The following is a 23996-nucleotide window of genomic DNA, read 5'->3' as shown; positions in this document are numbered from 1 at the left end:
TCAGCTGGGTCAGGCAGCTTTCAAAACCTAGTGATGGGAAAAGAGGCAAACAAATGAGATGGGTAACCTTGTAAATAGCTACTGCTGTTTCTGCAGCTAGCACCTGGGCTGAGACTGGTCATACTGATTTAAGCCTACCCTGTTATTAGTAAACATCAAGGATATGTGGTGCTGATGGCAGGTGTGCTGTTAGATAAAGTAGTGTTGGTTGAAATCAATGCATCTTTTTATTCTCTGTTGTCAAAACAGAGTAATTATTACAGGAGCAGGAAGCCTCCTCCAGGATGGAGGGGAAGGAGATGATTTAAATGTAAACCTGGGCCTTTGAGAAATCAAGATGCAGGTAGGCAGAAGCTGCAGTGAGCATTGCACGATGGGTTAAAGTGAGTAGCCACTAGGACAAATGAATCCAGCTGGGTTATGAAGACTTTCCTTCAGCACAAGCTGAATGCCTTGAATGAAAAAGAATCAAATTCTCCTTCAGAACAGGAGTGCTTGTTGTGAACAGCAGCACTTCTCAGACAGTTTCTACCCAGCTGCCTTCTTGCCTTTGGATGGGTGAGGGTTGTTTTGTTACTCGATTCAACAGCTTCTGCTCTCTTTCATAGTATTTTGGGTGACTTTCTCTGTGCACTGGACCCTTTGGAGCCATGTGGCCATGTGCCCAGTGCTCATAGAATCACAGAATCATCCAGGCTGGAGAGGAGCTCTGAGCTCATCCAGCACAGCCATTTCACCCACTGCACCAAGTCTGTCACCACACCATGTCCCCAGCACCAGATCTAGATGCCTTTTAGACACCTCCAGGCATGGTGACTCAACCATCTCCCTGGGCAGCTGTTCCAGTGCCTCACAATTTTCTGTGATTTTCTTTTTCCTAATGTCCAGCCTAAACCTCCCCTGGAGCAGCTTGAGGCCATTCCTCTTGTCCTGTCATGAGTTACTTGTGAGAAGAGACCGGTGCCTACCTCTCTGCAACGTCCTTCCAGTGGAGAGCAATGAGGTCTCCCCTCAGCCTCCTATTTTGCAGACTAAACAGCCCCAGTTCCCTCAGCTGCTCCTCACAGCCTTGTTCTCCAGCCCCTCACCAGCTCAGGGCCCTCCTCTGTCCCCACTCCAGCCCCTGGATGTCCTTCCTGTGCTGTGGTGCCCAGAGCTGAGCACAGCACTTGAGGTGCAGCCTCACCAACACTGAGTACAGAGGGACAACCACCTCCCTGCTCCTGCTGGCCACACCATTTCTGATAGAGGCCAGGATGCCCTTGGCCTTCTTGGCCACCTGTGCTCACTGCTGGCTCATGTTCATCCTCTCGTCAGTCAGTACCCCCAGGTCCTTTTCCTGCACACAGCTCTCCAGCCGTTCTTCCCCAAGCCTGTAGCATTGTGTGGGGCTGTTGAGGCCCAGGTGCAGGACCCAGCACTTGGCCTGGCGGAAGCTCATACAGCTGACCTCAGACCATGGGTGCAACCTATCCAGGTGCCTCTGTAAAGCCTCCTTACCCTCAAGCAGATTAACGCTGCCACCTAATTTTGTGTCACCTACAAACTTACTGAGAGTAAGCTTGCTCTTGATGCCCTCATCCAAGTAATTGATGAAGAAATTGAACCGGACTGGTTCCAATACTGAGCCTTGGGAAACAGCACTTGTGACTGGCCTCCAGGTGGATTTAAATCCATTGACCACTCCATGGCTTCAAGTGCCACATCCAATCCTTTGTTGAACACCTCCAGGGATGGTGACTCCACCACCTCCCTGGGCAGCACATTCCAATGGCCAATTACTCTTTCTGTGAAGAACTTTCTCCTCACCTCAAGCCTAAACCTCCCCTGGCACAGCTTGAGACTGTGTCCTCTTACTCTGTTGGTGGTTGCCTGGGGGAAGAGACCAACCCCCACCTGGCTACAACCTCCCTTCAGGATCAGGATGCAGGGTTATGGGGTGGAATACCAGATTGCAATTTCCTGTGTCCACCCCCTGGGAGTGTCCAGGCCCTTGGACTCTGTCTCTGGAGGGCTTCTATCTCCAATGGTGGGACACTTAGTGTCTAACCTACAAAAGGTGTGTGTTCTGCAAAGGGCTGGGCTGGTTTGTGGTGGTGTTTCTTTGTACAAAGTGGCTAAATGATTTGGTGTCTAGAATAGAGGAGAGGAGAGTAGAGTAGAGTAGAGTAGAATAGAATAGAATAGAATAGAATAGAATAGAATAGAATAGAATAGAATAGAATAGAATAGAATAGAATAGAATAGAATAGAATAGAATAGAATAGAATAGAATAGAATAGAATAGAATCAACTAACCCATGGCACCAAGCACCCCATCAAGTCTCCTCCTGAACACCTCCAGGGATGGTGACTCCACCACCTCCCTGGGCAGCCCATTCCAATGGGCAATCACTCTCTCTGTGTAGAACTTCCTCCTAACCTCCAGCCTAAACCTCCCCTGGTGCAGCCTGAGACTGTGTCCTCTTGTTCTGGTGCTGGTTGCCTGGGAGAAGAAACCAACCTCTGCCTGTCTACAACCTCCCTTAAAGTAGCCTTAGTGTTAGTCTTAGTGAGAAGGAGGAGTTGAAGGCATGCACGGAGGGAGGAATAATCCTGGAAGAGGCAGAGCTCTTCTCTGAGCTGGGTAGTGTGGCTGAGATTCCCTTCAGGGAGCTTGCTAACGGAAGAATAGAATAGAGTAGAGTAGAGTAGAGTAGAGTAGAGTAGAGTAGAGTAGAGTAGAGTAGAGAGGAGTAGGATAGGATAGGATAGGATAGGATAGGATAGGATAGGATAGAATAGAATAGAATAGAATAGAATAGAATAGAACAGAACCAGTTTGGAAGAGACCTTCAAGATCATCGTGTCCAACCTATCATCCAACACCACCTAATCAATCAGAGCCTGTTGCCCTTTAATGGAGTAGCTAAATGACACTCAAGGACCCCTTGAGCCCATCTTCACACACATTTGCAGTGAAATGGTGAGAAGGGTACCCCTTCAAACTCAGTGAAAGCTAATCAAATGACTCCATTTTTACTTAAGCAGCAAAATAGGTGGCTGGGTGTGGAAGATTTCTGTTCAAATGCTGCAATCCAGGGCTCTTAGTTATCGAGCAGTCGGAAGTACAGCCCCCACGGGCTGCACATCACACTGATTGCTTGAGATAGAAGTAAAAAATATCTTGCTGTTACCATCAAGCCTTGAAACTGACTTCCAGCTAATGACCCAAATAATCTTTACTTGAAATTGTGTAATTTAGATCGAAGGTTGTCTGGGGATTGTAGCTGGTACACAGATTCCACATCCATGAGCTTCAGAGTATGGTCATTGAGCTGAAATGGAGAAGGTTAAAACTCTCATTTTCATTACCAAGCTCCCCCCATTCCCCAATACAAATGTGACATTTCAATTTTACACAGTCCAACTCTTCTTAAATCATCTGTATAAAAACTTCAGATCTTGATTGATGATGGATGAGCTATTGTCTCCTCAAGCACCCAGTTCTCATTACCCTTTAAGACACTGCTTATTAATGATGGACCTGGAGTGCTTTCCCAGTGGGTCATAAGCAATCGACTGTGCTAAGAGATCAAAAGACTTGGTTTGGCATGAAATTTCCAGGCCAAAGCCACTTTGGGGTAATGCATCCAGCATCTGTGAGAGTGTTTAGAGAGCATCTGACAACAGGTCCCCATCACCTGGGACACAGCACTGTCAGCAAAGATGCTTCAGCTCTAATAGAGGCTGACCTTGGCAATTAAGGCATCATCAAGATACACTATTGTGGTGGGTTGAAATTTCCCCCCAGCATTAACTTTGCCAGACTGACTCAGCTGGACTGTGTCCTCTTGTTCTGGTGCTGGCTGCCTGGGAGAAGAGACCAACCTCTGCCTGTCTACAACCTCCCTTCAGTTAGTTGTAGAGAGCAAGAAGGTCTCTCCTGAGCCTCCTCTTCTCCAGGCTAAGCAACCCCAGCTCCCTCAGCCTCTCCTCATAGGGCTGTGCTCTAGACCCCTCACCAACTTTGTTGCCCTTCTCTGGACTAATTCCAGCAAGTCAACCTCCTTCCTAAACTGAGGGGCTCAGAACTGGACACAGGACTCAAGGTGTGGCCTAACCAGTGCAGTGTACAGGGGCAGAATGACCTCCCTGCTCCTGCTGGCCACACTCTTCCTGATGCAGGCCAGGATGCCATTGGCCCTCTTGGCTGCCTGGGCACACTGCAGGCTCATGTTCAGCCTACTGTCAACCAGTAAACTTGCAGAGCTGCTGTCCCTTATGCGCAGTGATCTTATCCTTCTGCTGGTGGTAACACATTCTCATTGACTGGTCAGACTCATTCTGTTAGGTGTGAGGCATGCAGCCCCTTTTTGAGTTTAGCAGACTAAAGTGTAAATTGGAGGTGATGTACAAATCTGTGTGTCATGGCACTCTAGGGAATGTGTAACAGAACTGGTGTTTCATGGTTGTCAGAGCCCTGCTGGAGAGCAGCCCTGCAGAAAGGAACCTGGGAGTGCTGGTGGACAGCAAGTTCTGCATGGGACAGCAATGTGCCCTGTGGCCAAGAAGGCCAATGGGGTCCTGGGGTGCATTCAGAGGAGTGTGTCCAGCAGATCCAGGGAGGTTCTCCTCCCCCTCTACTCTGCCCAGGTCAGGCCCCGCCTGGAATATTTCATCCAGTTCTGGACTCCCCAGTTCAAGAGGGAGGGACAGGGATCTGCTGGAGAGAGTCCAAGGCAGGGCTCCAAGGATGCTGAAGGGACTGCAGCACTGCCTTGTGAGGAAAGGCTGAGAGCCCTGGGGCTGTTTAGTGTGGAGAGGAGAAGACTGAGAGGAAATCTGATCAATGTCTATCAATAGCTGAGGGCTGGGGGTCGGGAAGGAATGTACAGGGACAGACTCTGCTCACTTGTGCACTGGGGTAGGTCAAAGGGCAATGGATGGAAAGTACAGCACAGGAGGTTCCACCTCAACATGAGGAGGAACTTCTTTACTGTGAGGCTCACAGAGGCCTGGAGCAGGCTGCCCAGAGAGGTTGTGGAGTCTCCTTCTCTGGAGCCTTTCCAGCCCTGCCTGGATATGTTCCTGTGTGACCTGTGCTGGATTCTATGGTCCTGCTCTGGCAGGGGGGGTTGGACTGGAAGATCTCTAGAGGTCTCTTCCAACCCCTAACACCCTCTGATCCTTTATGTTTCCATTTCTCCCGTTGGTGGTGTAACTATTGTGTGGTAGGTTACCAAAGTGATGTGGTCATAGTTCTGCTTCATTGCTGGGCTAACAGGCACAGGAAAATAGCAGATATAACAGATAGTACATTTCTGATTTAGCTTCCTGAATCAATAACCATTTAATAGAATTTTAATAATATGCAGATATGAGTTGGACTTGATGATCTTAAAGTCTTTTCCAACCTAAATGATTCTAATTTGGGAGTAATAAGCAAAATAATGACAGAAGTCAGTGGCGAGTGCACTTGGTAATTTCTTTTCATCTTTGGTTACAGAATTGCACACTTTTAAGCCAGTAAAGTAGCTCTAATAAGGGAGATAAGATTCTGCATTCCCTTCAGAATCAGTGATGAAAGGTCTTGGAGCCTCTCCTTTGCTCCAGCCCTGATGCCTAACTGGGAGACTGTGGTACTCATTAAGTGTGGCCATCAGTGCCTCACAGGAAGGTGTCCAAAATACCTGATACCTTTAGGAACTCTTTTCCCAGTGAGAGCCAGTGGGGCCTGTGCTTCAAAATCCCCTTTTGTAACTAACTCTGTGTCCCTGAGCAGCACAAAGCCCAAGGATAGCCTCTGCTGCCAATGCACTGCAAAGGTAGTGTGGTCAGCAGTTGATCAAGCCGATTGCTCTGCCTCCTGCCCCAGGCAGCAGTGGTGTGTTTGGACTAACAATGTTCCAGTGTCACAAAAAAATGGTGTAGAAGACAAAAAAGCCCTCCCCCAAATGCTATCTAGGATGTGTTCCACTATAAGCAGCCCGTTTTCATGCTTCTTTGGCAGGAAGTATCTTCTTTCTCCACAGCAGAAATCACTACATTCGCTAGGAGACTTGTCACGCCCCTGTCTGCTCCAGCCTCAGAAGGAGCTCAGCAAAGAGGCACCTTGGGTGCTGCCAAAGGGAGAAGCAGCCTGGTTCTGCCTGGCTCCCTTTGCTAGCTCATCTGCACAGGCAGAGCTGCCTTTCTCCTCCTGTTTGTTGTTTAACTTTATCTGGCAGTTCCAGCACTGTAAATTGAAGCGAGATGATGACTTGATGATGATGAGCTCCTTGTACAGCAGCTCCATTGTATATTGATTACATTTGTGCTTCGTTTGCTTACCACGCAACAGGGCTTATTAGGTCTTTGCAGGCATTGTTCTTGCTAAGGGAGGGTGGAGAAGTGCAAAATGCATTCAAGTCAGTGAAGCCAATGCATCTGTGCTGATTTACACATGCCAGAGCCTCGGCATAAAGAAAAGCAAGACACAGCTTGGAATGGGAAGGGGGAAAGGGAATGAACCTGGATGCCACAGAGCAGGAAGAGCCTAGCACAAGTACTTTGAAGGTTGTGGTAAACTGTGAGCTCAGGGTTATTTAATTCAGGTGAGAGCCCATCTTGGATATTCTGGCTCAGGTTTATTAGTGTCTCACTGCACAGAGCAGGAGGCTTTAACTCTCTCACCTGTGAGGAATGGTACAGCGCGGGACAAGGGTAGATGCTGCAGCGTGGCTTTGGGGAAAGGCACCAGGAACAACAGTTGTTATTCAGTGATGAGGCAAGTCAGAGCGTTTTCCATGGTCAGGAACTTCTTCACTGTGAGGCTCACAGAGCACTGGAACAGGCTGCCCAGAGAGGTTGTGGAGTTTCCTCCTCTGGAGACTTTTCAGCCCTGTCTGGATGTGTTCCTGTGTGACCTGTGCTGGATTCTATGGTCCTGCTCTGGCAGGGGGTTGGACTGGAAGGTTTCCTGAGGTCCCTTCCAACCCCTAACATCCTCTGATCCTGTGGTCCTGTAACAAATCACAAGGAAAGTGGTCAGCTTGCCCTGCAGTAGAAAGAGGACAGTTTCTGGTTGGTTTATGATGAAAAGAAAAAAAGCTTTTTTTCTACAATCTGAAACTATTCAAATTACTTTTAGGGTGAGGTACTGTCCAGTTCTGGGCCCCTCAGTTTAAGAAGGACATTGAGAGACTTGAAGGTGTCCAGAGAAGGGCAACAAGGCTGGGGAGAGGCCTTGAGCACAGCCCTGTGAGGAGAGGCTGAGGGAGCTGGGGTTGCTTAGCCTGGAGAAGAGGAGGCTCAGGGGTGACCTCATTGCCCTCTACAACTACCTGAAGGGAGGCTGTAGCCAGGCAGAGGTTGGTCTCTTCTCCCAGGCAACCATCACCAGAACAAGGGGACGCAGTCTCAAGCTGTGCCAGGGGAGGTTTAGACTCGAGGTGAGGAGAAAGTTCTTCACCCAGCGAGTCATTCGTCATTGGGATGTGCTGCCCAGGGAGGTGGTGGAGTCACCATCCCTGGAGGCATTCAAGAGGAGATTGGACCAAGTGCCATGGTCTAGTCATGGGGTCTGTGTTGATAGGTTGGACTCGATGATCCTGGAGGTCTCTTCCAACCTTAGTTATACTGTGATACTGTGATACTGCCTGCTATGCAGGAATGCATCAGAGTTCCTAGCAGAAAAGAAGATGCGCTAGGTCCTGTCAGGAGTGACTGCTCTCGGACCAGAAAGGCTGCCAGTGGCAGGTGTTCAGCCGTCCCAGCTGACAGTGGCACCATTTGGAATCCTGAGCAACTGTTTCAGCTCTGAATGTAGCTTTCACAGATTTTTTGTGTGGCTTGTTCAGTGTTATTTTTAATCAAAGTCTGGGCCACAGTGGATTGGGTAATCCTGCAGAGCAGGGACAACACAGAGCAATCATCACAGGTCACACTTTCAAGCGCTCTTCTATGTCCCACTTTCCCCCCAGAGGACAATTGCTAGCAGATGCTGTGTGTTTGGGTTTCTCCAGAGATGATAAGAATCTCATGCATCCAGATCATTGCTGTCTCTCTAATCTGGGCTCTTTTCTCCATAAGATTATTAATATTGTTTTCATTTTTAAGCCCCTTTTCAATGAAAAGCCCAGCTTTTAAAGCAGAGCTTTCCAAGAAAGAGTAATACTCTGAACTGATTAATATGGTGGCAGGATGTAGTTATGGATGATCCTCTGATGCCTTCTTTCCTTGGGGGCTTCCTCCCCTGCATGCTGCAGCCTGCAAACCTGGGATTTAAAGAACAAAGACACAGTAATTCCTTCCTTGTTGTGTGTCAGGATTACAGAAGCAGGGGTTGGGAGGGACTTCAAGGGTCATCCAGTTCCAGCCCCCACTGCCATGGGCAAGGACACCTCACACTACAGCAGCTTGCTCACAGCCACATCCAGCCTGGCTGCAAAAACCTCCAGGGATGAGGCTTCCACTACCTCCCTGGGCAACCTCTGCCAGTCTCTCACCACCCTCATGAGAACAACTTCTTCCTAACATCCAATCTCAGTCTACCCACTTCTAGTTTTGCTCCATTCCCCCCAGTCCTATCCCTCCCTGACACCCTCAAAAGTCCCTCCCCAGCTTTCCTGTAGCTCCTTTCAGATACTGGAAGGCCACAAGAAGGTCTCCTTGGAGCCTTCTCCTCTCCAGACTGAACAGCCCCAACTCTCTCAGTCTGTCTCCAGAGCAGAGCAGCTCCAGCCCTCTGCTCATCCTCATGGCCCTTCTCTGGACACCTTCCAGCACCTCCAGATCATTCTTGTAACAGAGACTCCAGAACTGGACACAGTGCTCCAGGTGTGGTCTCAGCAGAGTGGAGCAGAGGGGGAGAATCCCCTCCCTGGCCCTGCTGGCTACACTAAATAAAATTTGGGTGGCTATCTTAATGAAGCTGCCTTTATACACAGCTCTCAGCCATCCCTGGACCGATGTTGTTTATCAGGTTTACCATATACAAATGGCAAAGCATACATTCATCCTTCCCTAGGTTTCAAAACACCTCCCTGGACAACCTCTGCCAGTGTCTCACCACCCTCATGGAGAAGAACTTCTCCCAACATCCAGTCTGAATCTACCCACTTCTAGTTTTGCTCCAGTGGACTAAACCAGGATCTGGAAATACAGGGATGGCTTTCAGACAGGTTGGAGAAGAGTATTTGCCTGAGAAACAATAATTTCTCATACAGTCAGTGTGTTATTGGTAACATTACTGACCTGCCAACCTGTAATTAGCCTTTTGATTGCTTTAACTTTGCCACTCTATACAGACATCCCCACACACAGAGCCTAGAAGCTTACAGCAAAGGTACCAAACTGGAAAATAAAAGAAAAAAGAAGGAATCTTTCATTTCAGCCCCAAGAGCTGAGCCCTCCCAGCCTGTCTGCTGTATCTAGCATCAAATCTAACACCTAATCTTCCTAATATCCAATCTAATCATCCCCACAGGAGTTTTTAAAGGTGTTCCTGGGACATGAGGACCATCAGCCAACGTTCACCACTACTACCACAGCCAAGGTTTACTCTTAAGGTTTCTATGTGAAGTGTGAAACCCCTGCCTGTACAGCACCATTTAATGTCATACTAAGGCCACAGCAATCCCATGCAGAGCTACAGGCTGGGGAAAGAGTGGCTGGAGAACTGCCAAACAGAGAGGGACCTGGGGGTGCTGATTGACAGCTGCCTAAACATGAGCCAGCAGTGTGCCCAGGTGGCCAAGAAGGCCAATGGCATCCTGGCCTGCATTAGGAATAGTGTGGCCAGCAGGAGCAGGGAAGTCATTGTGCCCCTGGACTCTGCACTGGTTAGGCCACACCTTGAGTCCTGTGTCCAGTTCTGGGCCCCTCAGTTTCAGAAGGACATTGAGAGACTTGAAGGTGTCCAGAGAAGGGCAACAAGGCTGGGGAGAGGCCTTGAGCACAGCCCTGTGAGGAGAGGCTGAGGGAGCTGGGGTTGCTTAGCCTGGAGAAGAGGAGGCTCAGGGGAGACCTCATGGCTCTCTCCAACTCCCTGAAGGGAGGTTGTAGCCAGGAAGGGGTTGGTCTCTTCTCCCAGGCAACCAGCACCAGAACAAGAGGACACAGTCTCAAGCTGTGCCAGGGGAAGTTTAGGCTGGAGTAGAGGAGAAAATTCTTCCCTGAGAGAGTCATTTGTCATTGGGATGTGCTGCCCAGGGAGGTGGTGGAGTCCCCATCCCTGGAGGTGTTCAAGAGGGGATTGGATGTGGCACTTGGTGCCATGGTCTAGTCCTGAGGTCTGTGTTGATAGGTTGGACTCGATGATCCTCGAGGTCTCTTCCAACCCTAGTTATACTGTGATACTGTGATACTGTGAAGGTGCCATTGGTAACTTGCCTTTAATGTTTCTCTGCTGAGCCTTGAACCTCTGACACTAAGCTGTGCAGGAAGTTTTAGCTGCATGAGGAACTCACATAGATTGTCCTCTACTTTAGAAACAGATGAGCCACATCAAGCAGAAAAATTGTGAGTTTGAACAAATGCAGAAGGTAAAACAAGCCTAAATAATTGTTCTGGTGCTACAAATGTCAGGGGAGGTGATCCTCCCCCTATACTCAGCTCTGGTGAGACCCCACCTGGAGTACTGCCTCCAGTTCTGGAGCCCCTGTTCCAAAAGGGATCTGGAGGTGCTGGAAGGTGTCCAGAGAAGGGCCACAAGGGTGATCAGAGGGCTGGAGCACCTCTCCTGTGAGGACAGACTGAAGGAGTTGGGGCTGTTCAGTCTGGAGAAGAGAAGGCTCCCAGGTGACCTCATTGTGGCCTTCCAGTATCTGAAGGGGGCTGCAAGAAGGCTGGGGAGGGACTGCTCAGGATCTCAGAGAGTGCTAGGACTAGGGTGAATGGAATGAAGCTGGAGGTGGGGAGATTGAGGCTGGAGGTGAGGAGGAAGTTCTTCCCCATGAGAGTGGTGAAGCCCTGGAATGTGTTGTCCAGGGAGGTGGTTGAGGCCCTGTCCCTGGAGGTGTTTAAGGCCAGGCTGGATGAGGCTCTGGCCAGCCTGATGTAGTGTGGCAGGGGGGTTGGAACTAGATGATCCTTGTGGTCCCTTCCAACCCTGACTGATACTATGATACTATGAAATGAAGTCTTCAGAGACAGTGCAGGGAGCCCTTTGTTTCATTTTAAATCACACTGACACAAACAGTACAATTGTGGGGAAAAAACAACCAACCAAAAACTTTCAGGTGCTCAGAAACCACCCCAGTTTGGCACATGCCTTCATGAAGGTATGTCATTGGTGGGTTGGGATAATAGTATTTGAGATTGAAATGGTAGATACTGAGTGTTTGAGTATTTTGGGTCATGGCCAGTACAGCAGAACAGTGATCAGGAAATGTCGTCACGACTGGATCCTTCTCATAGCCTGTGGACTCAGCAATTCCTACCTCATCAGTTTCCTACCCTGCTTTATTGTATGCTTTAGGCATTCACACATAGTAATCGCAGAATCACAGCAAACATTTGGTTGGAAGAGACCTCCAAGCTCATCTACCCTCAACCTTCCACCCTGCACTGCAGGGTTAACACCAAGCCATGTCCCTGAGCATCAGCTCCACAGGCTGCTTGAACACCCCCAGGGATGGGGACTCCAGCACTGCCCTGGGCAGACCATTCCAATGGCTGAGAGCCCTCTCTGGCAAGAAACATTTCCTAGCACCCAGCCTGAGTGTCCCCTGCTGCACCTTGGAACCATTTCCTCTGCTCCTGTCCCTTGCCACCAAGGAGCAGAGGCTGCCCCCTCCTCGCTCCAACCTCCCTTCAGGGAGCTGTAGAGAGCAAGGAGGTCTCCTCTCAGCCCCTTCCTCTCCAGTCTGTACAACCCTATCTCCCTCAGTCCCTCCTCATAGCCCAGGGGCTCCAGGCCCTTCTCCAGCCTTGTTGCCCTTCTCTGGACACTCTCCAGCCCTGAAATGTCCTTCCTGGAGTAAAGGGCCCAGAACTGAGCACAGCACTCGAGGTGTGGCCTCAGCAGATCTGTGCACAGGGGGATATTAAATGCAGCACAGTGTGGCTGATTGCTTGTGCTGCATTCGAAGCCAGTGAAGCCTGGCAGGTTATCCCCTGCACAGCTAACAGTGCTGTTCCATAGACCCTGTAACCCAGCTGGCAGGGCTGTGGCTGCCTTCCTCAGGTCTGTTCTGTGTGTTGGTGTTCACTGTGAGCTCCTTGCCCTCCAGTTCTGCGAGCAGTAAGTGAGCCTAACAGTGAGACTTGTGTGCATTTAATTCGCGCTCCCTTTCTTTCCAGGACACCGAGCAGCATGGATTGAATCAACTTCATGCCTAAGGTCTTACAAGTGTGTGCTCTTGTTCTTTCTGCAGAAATCCTGAATGGTGGAGTCTATGTTGGCCAGAACAAATTCCTTTGCTTCGCAGACACCATTCACTGGCAGGATATTGTGCGTAACCCCTGGGCCTCCAACTTCACTCTGGTTCCAACGAATGGCAGCTCAGGATGTAAGTACTGGGCTTTGTCTGAGCCTTCTCCTCTGCTCTGCATGAAACAACAGAAGGATGTCCATGGCTGTATCTGTAAATGTTCCCTCTGTGCTGCTTGTAGGAGCACTTAAGCTGATGTTAAAATCATTCTTGTCTATGGAGTGGTTTGGGGGAACATCAGACACCTTCTGAATGCTCTAAATGCTCTGCGTGTTCCTTTTTTGTTAACCCCCCATTTACTGCTAAGGCCACTGTGCTGCTGTGGAGGCACAGATACTGTTGTTTGCTTTGCATTTGTTCCTGCCGCTCAGGCTGGTCCTCGAGTCACAATTCTGATGCCCATGGCATCATAATTAACTGCTGGAGTAATTATGGCACGGGCTCAGGAGTGTTCTGACTTCAGATGAGAAAGGAACCTCACAGAGTTATCTTGTGGTATATTTCTGTGAAGAAAGAGAACTTGCAGGGGCTGGGGTGCTCTTCACAATGCAGCAACTACTCCTCTGTTTTTGATGTGTTCTCTCTGTTTTAATGCTTGATTAATTTCCTTTATCTCTTTTCCCCATTTCCTTTCCCCACAGTTATTCACATTTAGGAGTATTTTGATGATTCTTGCAGCAGTAACGAGTTCTAGGGAATGGTGGTGACAGGGATACAAAGTGTTGAGGGTAAAATATTCCATAACAGAGTAAATACATTCCAAATGAATGCTATGCTATTAATCAGTAGCCTCAGGATGTGTTAGCATTGAAATTCAGGTACAGCCTGGGAAAAATTTTATGCCTGATGTCAGAAGTGAGACCAGAGCAGACATACTGTTCTGAGAATTCTGGGTGTAGGGACATTTCAGGGTGTGGTAAACCATCCAGAGTGGCCCTGAGATTGAACACATCCAAGTGCCAGGCTCTGCACATTGGCCACAACAACTCCAGGCAGTGCTACAGGCTGGGGTCAGAGTGGCTGAGAGCAGCCAGGCAGAGAGGGACCTGGGGGGTGCTGGTTGATGGCAGGCTGAACATGAGCCTGCAGTGTGCCCAGGCAGCCAAGAGGGCCAATGGCATCCTGGCCTGCATCAGGAACAGTGTGGCCAGCAGGAGCAGGGAGGTCATTCTGCCCCTCTACACTGCACTGGTTAGGCCACACCTTGAGTCCTGTGTCCAGTTCTGGGCCCTTCAGTTTAGGAAGGAGGTTGACTTGCTGGAAGGTGTCCAGAGAAGGGCCACAAGGATGAGCAGAGGGCTGGAGCACCTCTCCTATGAGGACAGACTGAAGGAGTTGGGGCTGTTCAGTCTGGAGAAGAGGTGTTTAAGGCCAGGCTGGATGAGGCTCTGGCCAGCCTGCTCTAGTGTGGGGTGTCCCTGCCCATGGCAGGGGGGTTGGAACTAGATGATCCTTGTGGTCCCTTCCAACCCTGACTGATACTATGGTACTATGATAAACCTGATCATCACTGGCCCATCTGGAGTCCTGCCTCCAGTTCTGGAGCCCCTATTGCAAGAGGGACCTGGAGGTGCTGGAAGGTGTCCAGAGAAGGGCCACGAGGATGAGCAGAGGGCTGGAGCACCTCTCCTGTGAGGACAGACTGAAGGAGTTGGGGCTGTTCAGTCTGGAGAAGAGAAGGCTCCAAGGTGACCTCATTGTAGCCTTCCAGTATCTGAAGGGGGCTACAAGAAGGCTAGGGAGGGACTGCTCAGGATCTCAGGTAGTGCTAGGACTAGGGGGAATGGAATGAAGCTGGAGGTGGGGAGATTGAGGCTGGAGGTGAGGAGGAAGTTCTTCCCCATGAGAGTGGTGAAGCCCTGGAATGGGTTGTCCAGGGAGGTGGTTGAGGCCCTGTCCCTGGAGGTTAAATCCCATAAACCTTTATTAGAATAAACCAAACCAGGTTGGAAGAGACCTTCAAGATCATCGTGTCCAACCCATCAACCAATCCAACCCACCCAAACAGCTAACCCATGGCACCAAGCACCCCATCAAGTCTCCTTCTGAACACCTTCAATGACGGCGACTCCACCACCTCCCCAGGCAGCCCATTCCAATGGGCAATCACTCTCTCTGTATAGAACTTCTTCCTAATATCTAACCTGAACCTCCCCTGGCACAGCCTGAGACTGTGTCCTCTTGTTCTGGTACTGGGTGCCTGGGAGAAGAGACCAACATCCGTCTGTCTACAACCTCCTTTCAGGTAGTTGTAGAGAGCCATAAGGTCACCCCTGAGTCTCCTCTTCTCCAGGCTAAGCAGCCCCAGCTCCCTCAGCCTCTCCTCACAGGGCTGTGTTCCAAACCCCTCACCAACTTTGTTGCTCTTCTCTGGACTCGTTCCAGCAAGTCAACCTCCTTCCTAAACTGAGGGGGAAAAAAAAAAAATATTTCCACCGAGATTTGAACTCGGAGGTGTTTAAGCCCAGGCTGGATGAGGCTCTGGCCAGGCTGATCTAGTGTGGGGTGTCCATGCCCATGGCAGGGGGGTTGGAACTAGATGATCCTTGTGGGCCCTTCCAGCCCTGACTGATACTATGATGCTGTGCTCAGTTCTAAGCAGAACTGATAAAACCTTTGAAGGCTGGGAATGCCTGTACCCTTCTGTGAGTCATCAACAAGAAACAGACTTGGTTGTTAACTCAGTTTTTGTTCTGCTCGTGGGTTTTCTTTTAAACTCTGGCAGTTATTCAAGACAAATGCTTCTGCAGCACCAAGGTAATCAGCTCCTCTTGAAAAGCAACCAACATCAATGCTATCTTTTTAAGCTAAGGAAAGCTCTAGTGGTGACTCCAGAGGACTCAGAGCAAGATCAGTGCTGACTACTTTTGAAATCACACCCTGAAAGAGATAAAGGCAAATATTAGCTCCCAGAGCATGAGGAGAGAAGGTAGCTACTTAAGTTCAGTTTTCTTGAAACACTTTTGCATTCCTTTTGAGATGTTTTGAAACCTAGGGAAGGATGAATGTGTGCTTTGCCATTTGTGCATGGCAAACCTGATAAACAACATTGGTCCAGGGATGGCCGAGAGCTGTGTATAAAGGCAGCTTCATTAAGATAGCCACACAACTTTTTAGTGTAGCCAGCAGAGCCAGGGAGGGGATTCTCCCCCTCTGCTCCACTCTGCTGAGACCCCACCTGGAGCACTGTGTCCAGTTCTGGAGCCTCTATTCCAGGAAGGATCTGGAGGTGCTGGAAGGTGTCCAGAGAAGGGCCACAAGGATGAGCAAAGGGGTGGAGCTGCTCTGCTATGAGGACAGACTGAGAAGGTCGGGGCTGTTCAGTCTTGTGAAGAGAAGGCTGTGAGGAGACCTTCGTGTGGCCTTCCAGTATCTGTTGGGGGCTACAAGAAAGCTGGGGAAAGACTTTTTAGGGTGTTAGGGAGTGATAGGACTGGGGGGAATGGAGCAAAAATAGAAATGGGTAGATTGAGATTGGATGTTGGGAAGAAGTTCTTCCCCATGAGGGTGGTGAGAGACTGGCAGAGGTTGCCCAGGGAGGTGGTGGAAGCCTCATCCCTGGAGGTGTTTGCAGCCAGGCTGGATGTGGCTGTGAGCAAGCTGCTGTAGTGTGAGGTGTCCCTGGCCATGGCAGGGAGGTTGGAACTGGAGGATCCTTGAGGTCCCTTCCAACCCCTGATTCTGTGATTCTCTGAGTCTACTGCTTGGGATGGAGCAGATCACATCTAGACTATACCTAATTTAATAAACCTAAGTGTCCTTCTCCAAAAACCTGGATTCCCTCTCCATTCATTCATGACCCCTGATGAGGTGATCCAAGCTATTTCTGTCTTCACAATTTACACAGGTGAAAAGTCTAAACCCCTTTACACAGAAGGCAAATAAATGTCTGAAATGGTTTAACAACTATGCTAAAGCTTTGGGAAGAAAAGAATGCAGGTACAGGAACCACAGTAAGCCTAAAATTAAACAGCTCTCCACATGTGCATCCACACATGGAACTACATGCACACACAGAAGGGTGTGGGGGTGTGTGTGTATATATATATATATATATACCTCTCTTTAAAGCCTTCAAATGAAATCATTCAAATGTGGAACCTTATTACTACCTGTCAAGAGACAGGAGAAAGGGAATATGCTACACTGGTAGCTTATGAAAGAAATAAGACAAGTTATTTGTACTGGTGCAGAAAGTACTTGGAGAAATGAACACTGAATTATAACTCTAGAACAGAGATCAGTGTGGAGTGTCATTAAGTAAGGTATAGGCTTCTCAGATCTGGCTCACCTGTCATGGTTCATAATCTGCTAGGCAGTGTGGGTGCTTGCTAGGCACAGACTGGCTGGCTCTCCACTACTCTAAATGATGCTCAGTGCTTTACAAGGTGTAGTCCTTCTCTGCATAGACTGACTCATAGAATCATAGAATCATGGAATGGTCCAGGCTGGAAGGGACATCCAGTCTGACCTCCCTGCAGTCAGCAGGGGCATCCCCAACTGGATCAGGATGCCCAGAGCCTTGTCCAGCCTCACCTTGAATATTTCCAGGGAGAGGAGAGGGAGAGCAGAGGAGAGGAGAGGGAGAGGAGAGGGAGAGCAGAGGAGAGGAGAGGGAGAGGAGAGGAGAGGAGAGGAGAGGAGAGGAGAGGAGAGGAGAGGAGAGGAGAGGAGAGGAGAGGAGAGGAGAGGAGAGGAGAGGAGAGGAGAGGAGAGGAGAGGAGAGGAGAGGAGAGGAGAGGAGAGGAGAGGAGAGGAGAGGAGAGGAGAGGAGAGGAGAGGAGAGGAGAGGAGAGGAGAGGAGAGGAGAGGAGAGGAGAGGAGAGGAGAGGAGAGGAGAGGAGAGGAGAGGAGAGGAGAGGAGAGGAGAGGAGAGGAGAGGAGAGGAGAGGAGAGGAGAGGAGAGGAGAGGAGAGGAGAGGAGAGGAGAGGAGAGGAGAGGAGAGGAGAGGAGAGGAGAGGAGAGGAGAGGAGAGGAGAGACCAGGTTGCAAGAGATCTTTGAGATCATTGCATCCAACCTATCATCCAACACCATCTAATCAACTAACCCATGGCACCAAGCACCCTATCAAGTCTCCTCCTGAACACCTCCAGTGATGGTGACTCCACCACCTCCCCGGGCAGCCCATTCCAATGGGCAATCACTCTCTCTGTGTAGAACTTCTTCCTAACCTCCAGCCTAAACCTCCCCTGGTGCAGGCTGAGACTGTGTCCTCTTGTTCTGGTGCTGGTTGCCTGGGAGAAGAGACCAACCTCTGCCTGTCTACAACCTCCCTTCAGGTAGTTGTAGAGTGTAATAAGGTCTCCCCTGAGCCTCCTCTTCTCCAGGCTAAACATTCCCAGCTCCCTCAGCCTCTCCTCACAGGGCTGTGTTCCAAACCCCTCCCCAGCTTTGTTGTCCTTCTCTGGACACCTTCCAGCAAGTCAACAGGGCAGGATGGGGCCTCAACCACCTCCCTGGGCAACCTGATCCAGTGTTCCACCACCATCATGGTGCAGAACTTGTTCCTCACATCTACTCTGCTCTAGTTTGAAGCCCTTGTCCCTCGTCCTGCCACACTTCTCTTGACCCAGCATGTATATGTATTTACTGTTTATTTTACTTGACTGTATTAAATTCTCTGGAGTCTTAGGTGCCTCCAGGCAAATGCAAATCTCAGCCAAGTCCTGCTGGAAGAATATCCTAAGTGAAGGGAGGTCACGGAAAGCCCTCTGGGACTTCCCAAGTCAGAATCTCTTGAAAAGAAAGAGTGGTTTCACTACTGATCTAACCAGTTCTACAGGAGAAGGTCTGTCAGGGAGGCTGCTGTGACCTGGGAATCTAAACCAATCAAACCTGCTGGCTCAACAAAGTCCATACTAGTAGTAATTTGGGGGAGTCTGTGTAGATGGGCAATCATGTAAGACCTGAGTAGATAGATGCTTTGGCCTTTGTGCCTTGTAAGACCTGAGGCAGATGCATCAGCCTTTGTGCCATGTTAAGCCATGGCTGGCAGGACTGGAGAAGAGTTTAACCCCCAGGGGCATTTCACTGTGACCACCTCCAGAGTGCTCCCTGGCAGAGAATATTTCAGTGATAAAAGGCTGGGAACTGGCATGAGTCTCAGAAGCAGATACTCCATAGTTCCAGCAGGTCCTAAAGCCTCAACCCCGGCTGGGTGTTTTAGCATCGCTGTGGCTGTCTCCAGCCCTCTGTAGCAGATGGAACATCCCCCCAAGGTGTCTGCATGTCTGAAGGAACGAGGCCCTGCCTTCAGAGATTAGCATAGTGCTTGTGAGGACGTTGTCACTGCTGGAGAGGACTGCAGCATGTCGGTGTGAGTGCACTGCTGTGCTAGGGGCACTGCCATGCACCGGTGTGTGCACATCAGGGCTCAGCCACACTCTTTCCACCTCCCTCCCCAGGAGGGAACAGCACTGCAAGCTGCCGATGCTGCTTTCTCCCCCAGCCAGCTTGAGAGCTGATAATGGTCCCACCTCAGGGATAATTCTACTTGCAACCCTCCCTGCTGTTCCAAGGCAATCAGCAGAGGAAGAGGAGGACAAAAGGGTGGAGTGAAATGAAGATGCTCTGATAGAAAATCAGTCCCCTACCTCTGTGCTTGTTTCATACCCCGGGTCTGCTAACCCTGGCAATCCCCTGCATTTACATCAGTGCTACACGGAAGAGAGTATGGCCAGAGAGCTCTGGGAATAAACCTTTTCTGATTCAGGAGCAGAGGAAATGGTTTCCAGCTGTGGCAGAGGAGGTTCAGGCTGGATGCTAGAAAATACATCTTCCCAGAGAGGGCTCTCAGCCATTGGAATGGTCTGCCCAGGGCAGTGCTGGAGTCACCATCCCTGGGGGTTGTCTAAGCAGCCTGTGGAGCTGGTGCTTAGGGACATGGTTTGGTGTTGAGCCTGAAGTGCTGGGTGGAAAGTTGGACTGGGTGAGCTTGGAGTTCTATTCCATGTGGATGATTTCTGTCATTCTGTGATCCCCTCCTTTGCATGCTTTCATTGCCTGAGCAGTGTCCAGAAGCCAGTTGAAAAGGACACGGCATCTTAAGCACTATCATAGAAATACTGCAGACACAGACTTTGGCCTGAAATGTCTTCTCTCTATTGCTTCATTGATGATCTGGATGAGGGGATTGAGTCAGTCATCAGCAAGTTTGCAGATGACACCAAGCTGGGAGCAGATGTCGGTCAGGTAGAGGGCAGAAGGGCTCTGCAGAGGGACCTTGACCGACTGGACAGATGGGCAGAGTCCAACAGGATGGCATTCAACAAGTCCAAGTGCCAGGGGCTGCACTTTGGCCTCAACAACCCCATGCAGAGCTACAGGCTGGGGTCAGAGTGGCTGAGAGCAGCCAAACAGAGAGGGACCTGGGGGTGCTGATTGACAGCTGCCTAAACACGAGCCAGCAGTGTGCCCAGGTGGCCAAGAAGGCCAATGGCATCCTGGCCTGCATTAGGAATAGTGTGGCCAGCAGGAGCAGGGAAGTCATTGTGCCCCTGTACTCTGCACTGGTTAGGCCACACCTTGAGTCCTGTGTCCAGTTCTGGGCCCCTCAGTTTAAGAAGGACATTGAGAGACTTGAAGGTGTCCAGAGAAGGGCAATAAGGCTGGGGAGAGGCCTTGAGCACAGCCCTGTGAGGAGAGGCTGAGGGAGCTGGGGTTGTTTAGCCTGGAGAAGAGGAGGCTCAGGGGTGACCTCATTGCTCTCTACAACTACCTGAAGGGAGGTCGTAGCCAGGAAGGGGTTGGTCTCTTCTCCCAGGCAACCAGCACCAGAACAAGGGGACACAGTCTCAAGCTGTGCCAGGGGAAGGTTAGGCTGGAGGTGAGGAGAAAGTTCTTCACAGAGAGAGTCGTTTGCCTTTGGAATGTGCTGCCCAGGGAGGTGGTGGAGTCCCCATCCCTGGAGGTGTTCCAGAGGGGATTGGATGTGGCACTTGGTGCCATAGTCTAGTCCTGAGGTGTGTGGTGACAGGTTGGACTCGATGATCCTTGAGGTCTCTTCCAACCTTGGTGATGCTGGGATGCTGTGATGCTGTGATTGCACCATCCTCTTGTTAGGATGAGCACAGCCAGCGGCTGCCGGGGCGCAGCTTGGTGTGCGCTGCTGGGATGCAATAAACAGATGTGCAGGGGACCACGCATCCTCAGCTCTCTGAGGACAGGTACTTCTGTGCCTGGTGCTGTGACTTGCAATGCTGAAATAATAACAATATTTACTGTTTTCAGATCATTCCCACACTGGTGCCTTGTGGATGAAACCTTTAGAATTAATTGTAGCTTGACAGCAGCCTTCTCTTCCATTTACCTGAAATCAACACTGTCAGCCTGGGGTTTTTAAGCTGGGCACCTCGCAGTGGGAATCTCAAAAGTGCTTAACTGTCTAAGGAGCAGGGAACAAAAAAACAACACAACAGCAAACAAAATCCCTTTAGCTAGATGTTACTGAATGTGTTTCTTCAGTGCTGAAAATCTGTTTTCTCTCCTTGCAAAAAGAAGCCACGAATTCAAGCATGAGCCAAGCATGGTGGAGCCATGTTTTGCAAAAGCCTATTGCCCACAACTGATGCCTGCTGGATTTAGACCCTTCACTGAAAAGCTTCAGCTCTGCCCTTCAGAGCTAGAGACCCAAGGTGCAATTCCCAGCCACGGTGCAAGAAATAAAGCAGGACATCAGGATTAGACTTCCTACCTAAAATGCCTCCTGACTGGTAGACAACTTCACAGAGCCACAGATCCACAGAATGGTCTGGGTTGGAAGGGACCTTAAAGTTCATCTTCTTCCAACCCCGCTGCCGTGGGCAGGGACACTTTTCACTAGACCAGGCTGCTCAAGGCCTCATCCAGCCTGGCCTTAAACACCCATCTGGACATGTTCCTGTGTGACCTGTCCTAGGTGATCCTGCTCTGGGGGCATCCACAATCTCCCTGGGCATCCAGTGTCTCCCCACCCACGCTGTCAAGAATTTCTTCCTAATCTCCAGCCTAAATCTTGCCTCCTCAAACTGCAATCCATTCCCTTGGATTATATTCTTGGGTATCAAAAGATAAAGTTTAAATCTGACTATCACAGGATCCCAGCGTGGTGAGGCTTCGAAGAGACCTCTGGAAACCATCTGGTCCAACCCCCCTGCCCTAGCCCTGCATGGATAAGCAAAGTTGTGCATTGGTTTCCAATGAAGAACTGTGATGTCTTCTGCAAAGCCACTGATACACTTTAGATGCATATTTGTGGTTAAATGTTTGAATTACTCAAGAAACAGAACTTTCTAGTAGCTATTTCTCATCATAGTCATAAATGAAAGTGATGTTGAAAAGCACAGAGCACCGGACTGGCCCCTCTGCTGCTCACTGAACTTCTCTCTGATGAGTTTGAGGGGAAGTCCAGTGAAAACCCAGATGCTTTGATTTATGTCCTGGATGTTCTCCTTGGGTTTGATGGTAGAGACTGGACCAGATCCCACATTGCAGCATGTGACAAGGACTGTAGTATTCAAAGCTGGGGAGGGGTCTGGAGCACAGCCCTGTGAGGAGAGGCTGAGGGAGCTGGGGTTGCTTAGCCTGGAGAAGAGGAGGCTCAGGGGAGAGACCTCATTGCTCTCTACAACTACTTGAATGGAGGTTGTAGCCAGGTGGGGGTTGGTCTCTTCTCCCAGGCAAGCAGCACCAGAACAAGAGGACACAGTCTCAAGCTGTGCAGGGGGAAGTTTAGCCTTCATCTTAGAAAGAAGTTCTTCCCAGCAAGAGAGATTGGCCGTTGGGATGTGCTGCCCAGGGAGGTGGTGGGGTCGACATCCCTGGAGGCCTTTTAGAAGAGACTGAATGAGGCACTTAGTGCCATGGTCTGGTTGATTAGTTAGTTGGACTTGATCATCTCCCTGGAATGTGCTGCCCAGGGAGGTGGTGGAGTCCCCATCCCTGGAGGCCTTCAAGAGGGGATTGGATGTGGCACTTGGTGCCATGGTCTAGTCATGGGGTCTGTGTTGATAGATTGGACTTGATGATCCTCGAGGTCTCTTCCAACCTTAGTTATACTGTGCTCTTAGAGGTCTCTTCCAACCTGGTTGATTCTGTGATTCTGATTCTGTGTCTCAGTGCCTGTGTCAGGAGTTTGGTGATGGTGGTTCATAGTGAAGCTGAAAGAAAGGTGACCCAGGACTGGGATTGGGCTGTCTATTATTTATGCTGTCAGCAAAGGACCGACGTGGAACTGTGTTTTGAATCAGCATTTTCACTGGAGCTTCACTTGGAGAATTTGTTGCACAGGAAAGCCTGAAGGGTTGCAATTATTGTGTACCTCAATGCTTGCATAGCAAATGGCACAGGTTCAAATACATCAATCAATTACACACCTAAAAATACTGAAGCTATGTGGTTGCATGTCCAGGATGGAGTTTGTAACTCTTTGAGTAAGAGAGATTTTAAAATAGCTTTCTACTTTCAAGGTTGAATTTTTGTTCTCAACCCAATACTGAACCTTCATAGAATCACAGAATTGTCAGGGCTGGAAGGGTCCTCAAGGATTATCCACTTCCAACCCCTGTGCCATGGGCAGGGACACCTCACAGTACAGCAGTTTGCTCACAGCCACATCCAGCCTGGCCTTAAACACCTCCAGGGATGAGGCTTCCACCACCTCCCTGGGCAACCTCTGCCAGTCTCTCACCACCCTCAAGGGGAAGAACTTCCTCCTAACCTTCACTCTGAATCTACCCATTTCTAGGTTTTTTCCATTCCCCTCAGTCCTATCGCTCCCTGGCACCCTAAAAAAATCCCTCCCCAGCTTCTCTGTAGCCCCCTTCAGACACTGGAAGGCCACAATTAGGTCTCCTCAGAGCCTTCGCTTCTCCAGACTGAACAACCCCAACTCCCTCAGTTTGTCCTCATAGGAGAGGTGCTCCAGCCTTCTGTTCATCCTCGTGGCCCTTCTCTGGCCAGCACCTCCAGATCCTTCCTGGAATAGAGGCTCCAGAACTGGAGGCAGTACTCCAGGTGGGGTCTCAGCAGAGCTGAGCAGAGGGGGAGAATCCCCTCCCTGGCTCTGCTGGCCAACCTTTATAATGTTTAGTGACTTTTGTCTATAGCTCCATGGGAGGTGGAGCCAAACTGATGAGTGATTTATATTTGCATTAATGTCTCACCTTTCAGCCTTTATTGGTAACACAAGTGCTCTCCTGAACTGAACTCTGCTCAGACCCTGAAGTGCAATGGGATCTGTGGAAAAATTTCCCCTGCCTTGAGGTGGCTGTGTGACCCTGTCCCTGTCAGCTGGGGAAAAGCCCTGGAAACCGTTGGCAGGACACTTTTTTCAAGCAGAAGACCTTCAGTCCACTTGCTGTTGATGACACAGCACTCCTCTGCTGCTGCTTTGTATCTAATGGCACCTGGCTGTGTGAAAACAGCACAGCTCTGAGCTGTGCAGAAGCACTTCTCCATCATTCCACGAGGCACAGGAAGAAGAGGATTGGTCTGTGACTATGTACCCTGTGCTTCAGTCAATTCCTTGGTGAAAGACTGTGCTTTAAAAGCTCTCCCCTCTGTTTTACCTATTGATTCATAGATTTTTTTCCAAGGGCAAAATAAGCCTTGAAGCACCAT

At 49.9% G+C, this 23996-nt stretch overlaps 1 protein-coding gene across 4 annotated transcripts in view; it reads left to right on the top strand.

Annotated features, from left to right (window-relative positions):
• The window catches only part of ERBB4 (erb-b2 receptor tyrosine kinase 4), a 979801-nt gene that overhangs the window by 628408 nt on the left and 327397 nt on the right, over positions 1-23996 (top strand). For all 4 annotated transcript variants that reach the window (XM_068160757.1, XM_068160755.1, XM_068160756.1 and 1 more), the window contains exon 4: positions 12339-12473. In XM_068160757.1, the coding sequence (XP_068016858.1) occupies positions 12339-12473 (135 nt within the window). The remainder of the gene's footprint in view (positions 1-12338; positions 12474-23996) is intronic.

Source organism: Melanerpes formicivorus, unplaced genomic scaffold (assembly GCF_026170545.1).
Source record: "Melanerpes formicivorus ecotype bairdi unplaced genomic scaffold, bMelFor1.0.p_v2 SCAF_52, whole genome shotgun sequence".
NCBI classification, from domain to species: domain Eukaryota; kingdom Metazoa; phylum Chordata; class Aves; order Piciformes; family Picidae; genus Melanerpes; species Melanerpes formicivorus.
The sequence above is the reverse complement of the archived record's forward strand: the minus strand, read 5'-3'. Positions and strand labels throughout refer to the sequence as shown.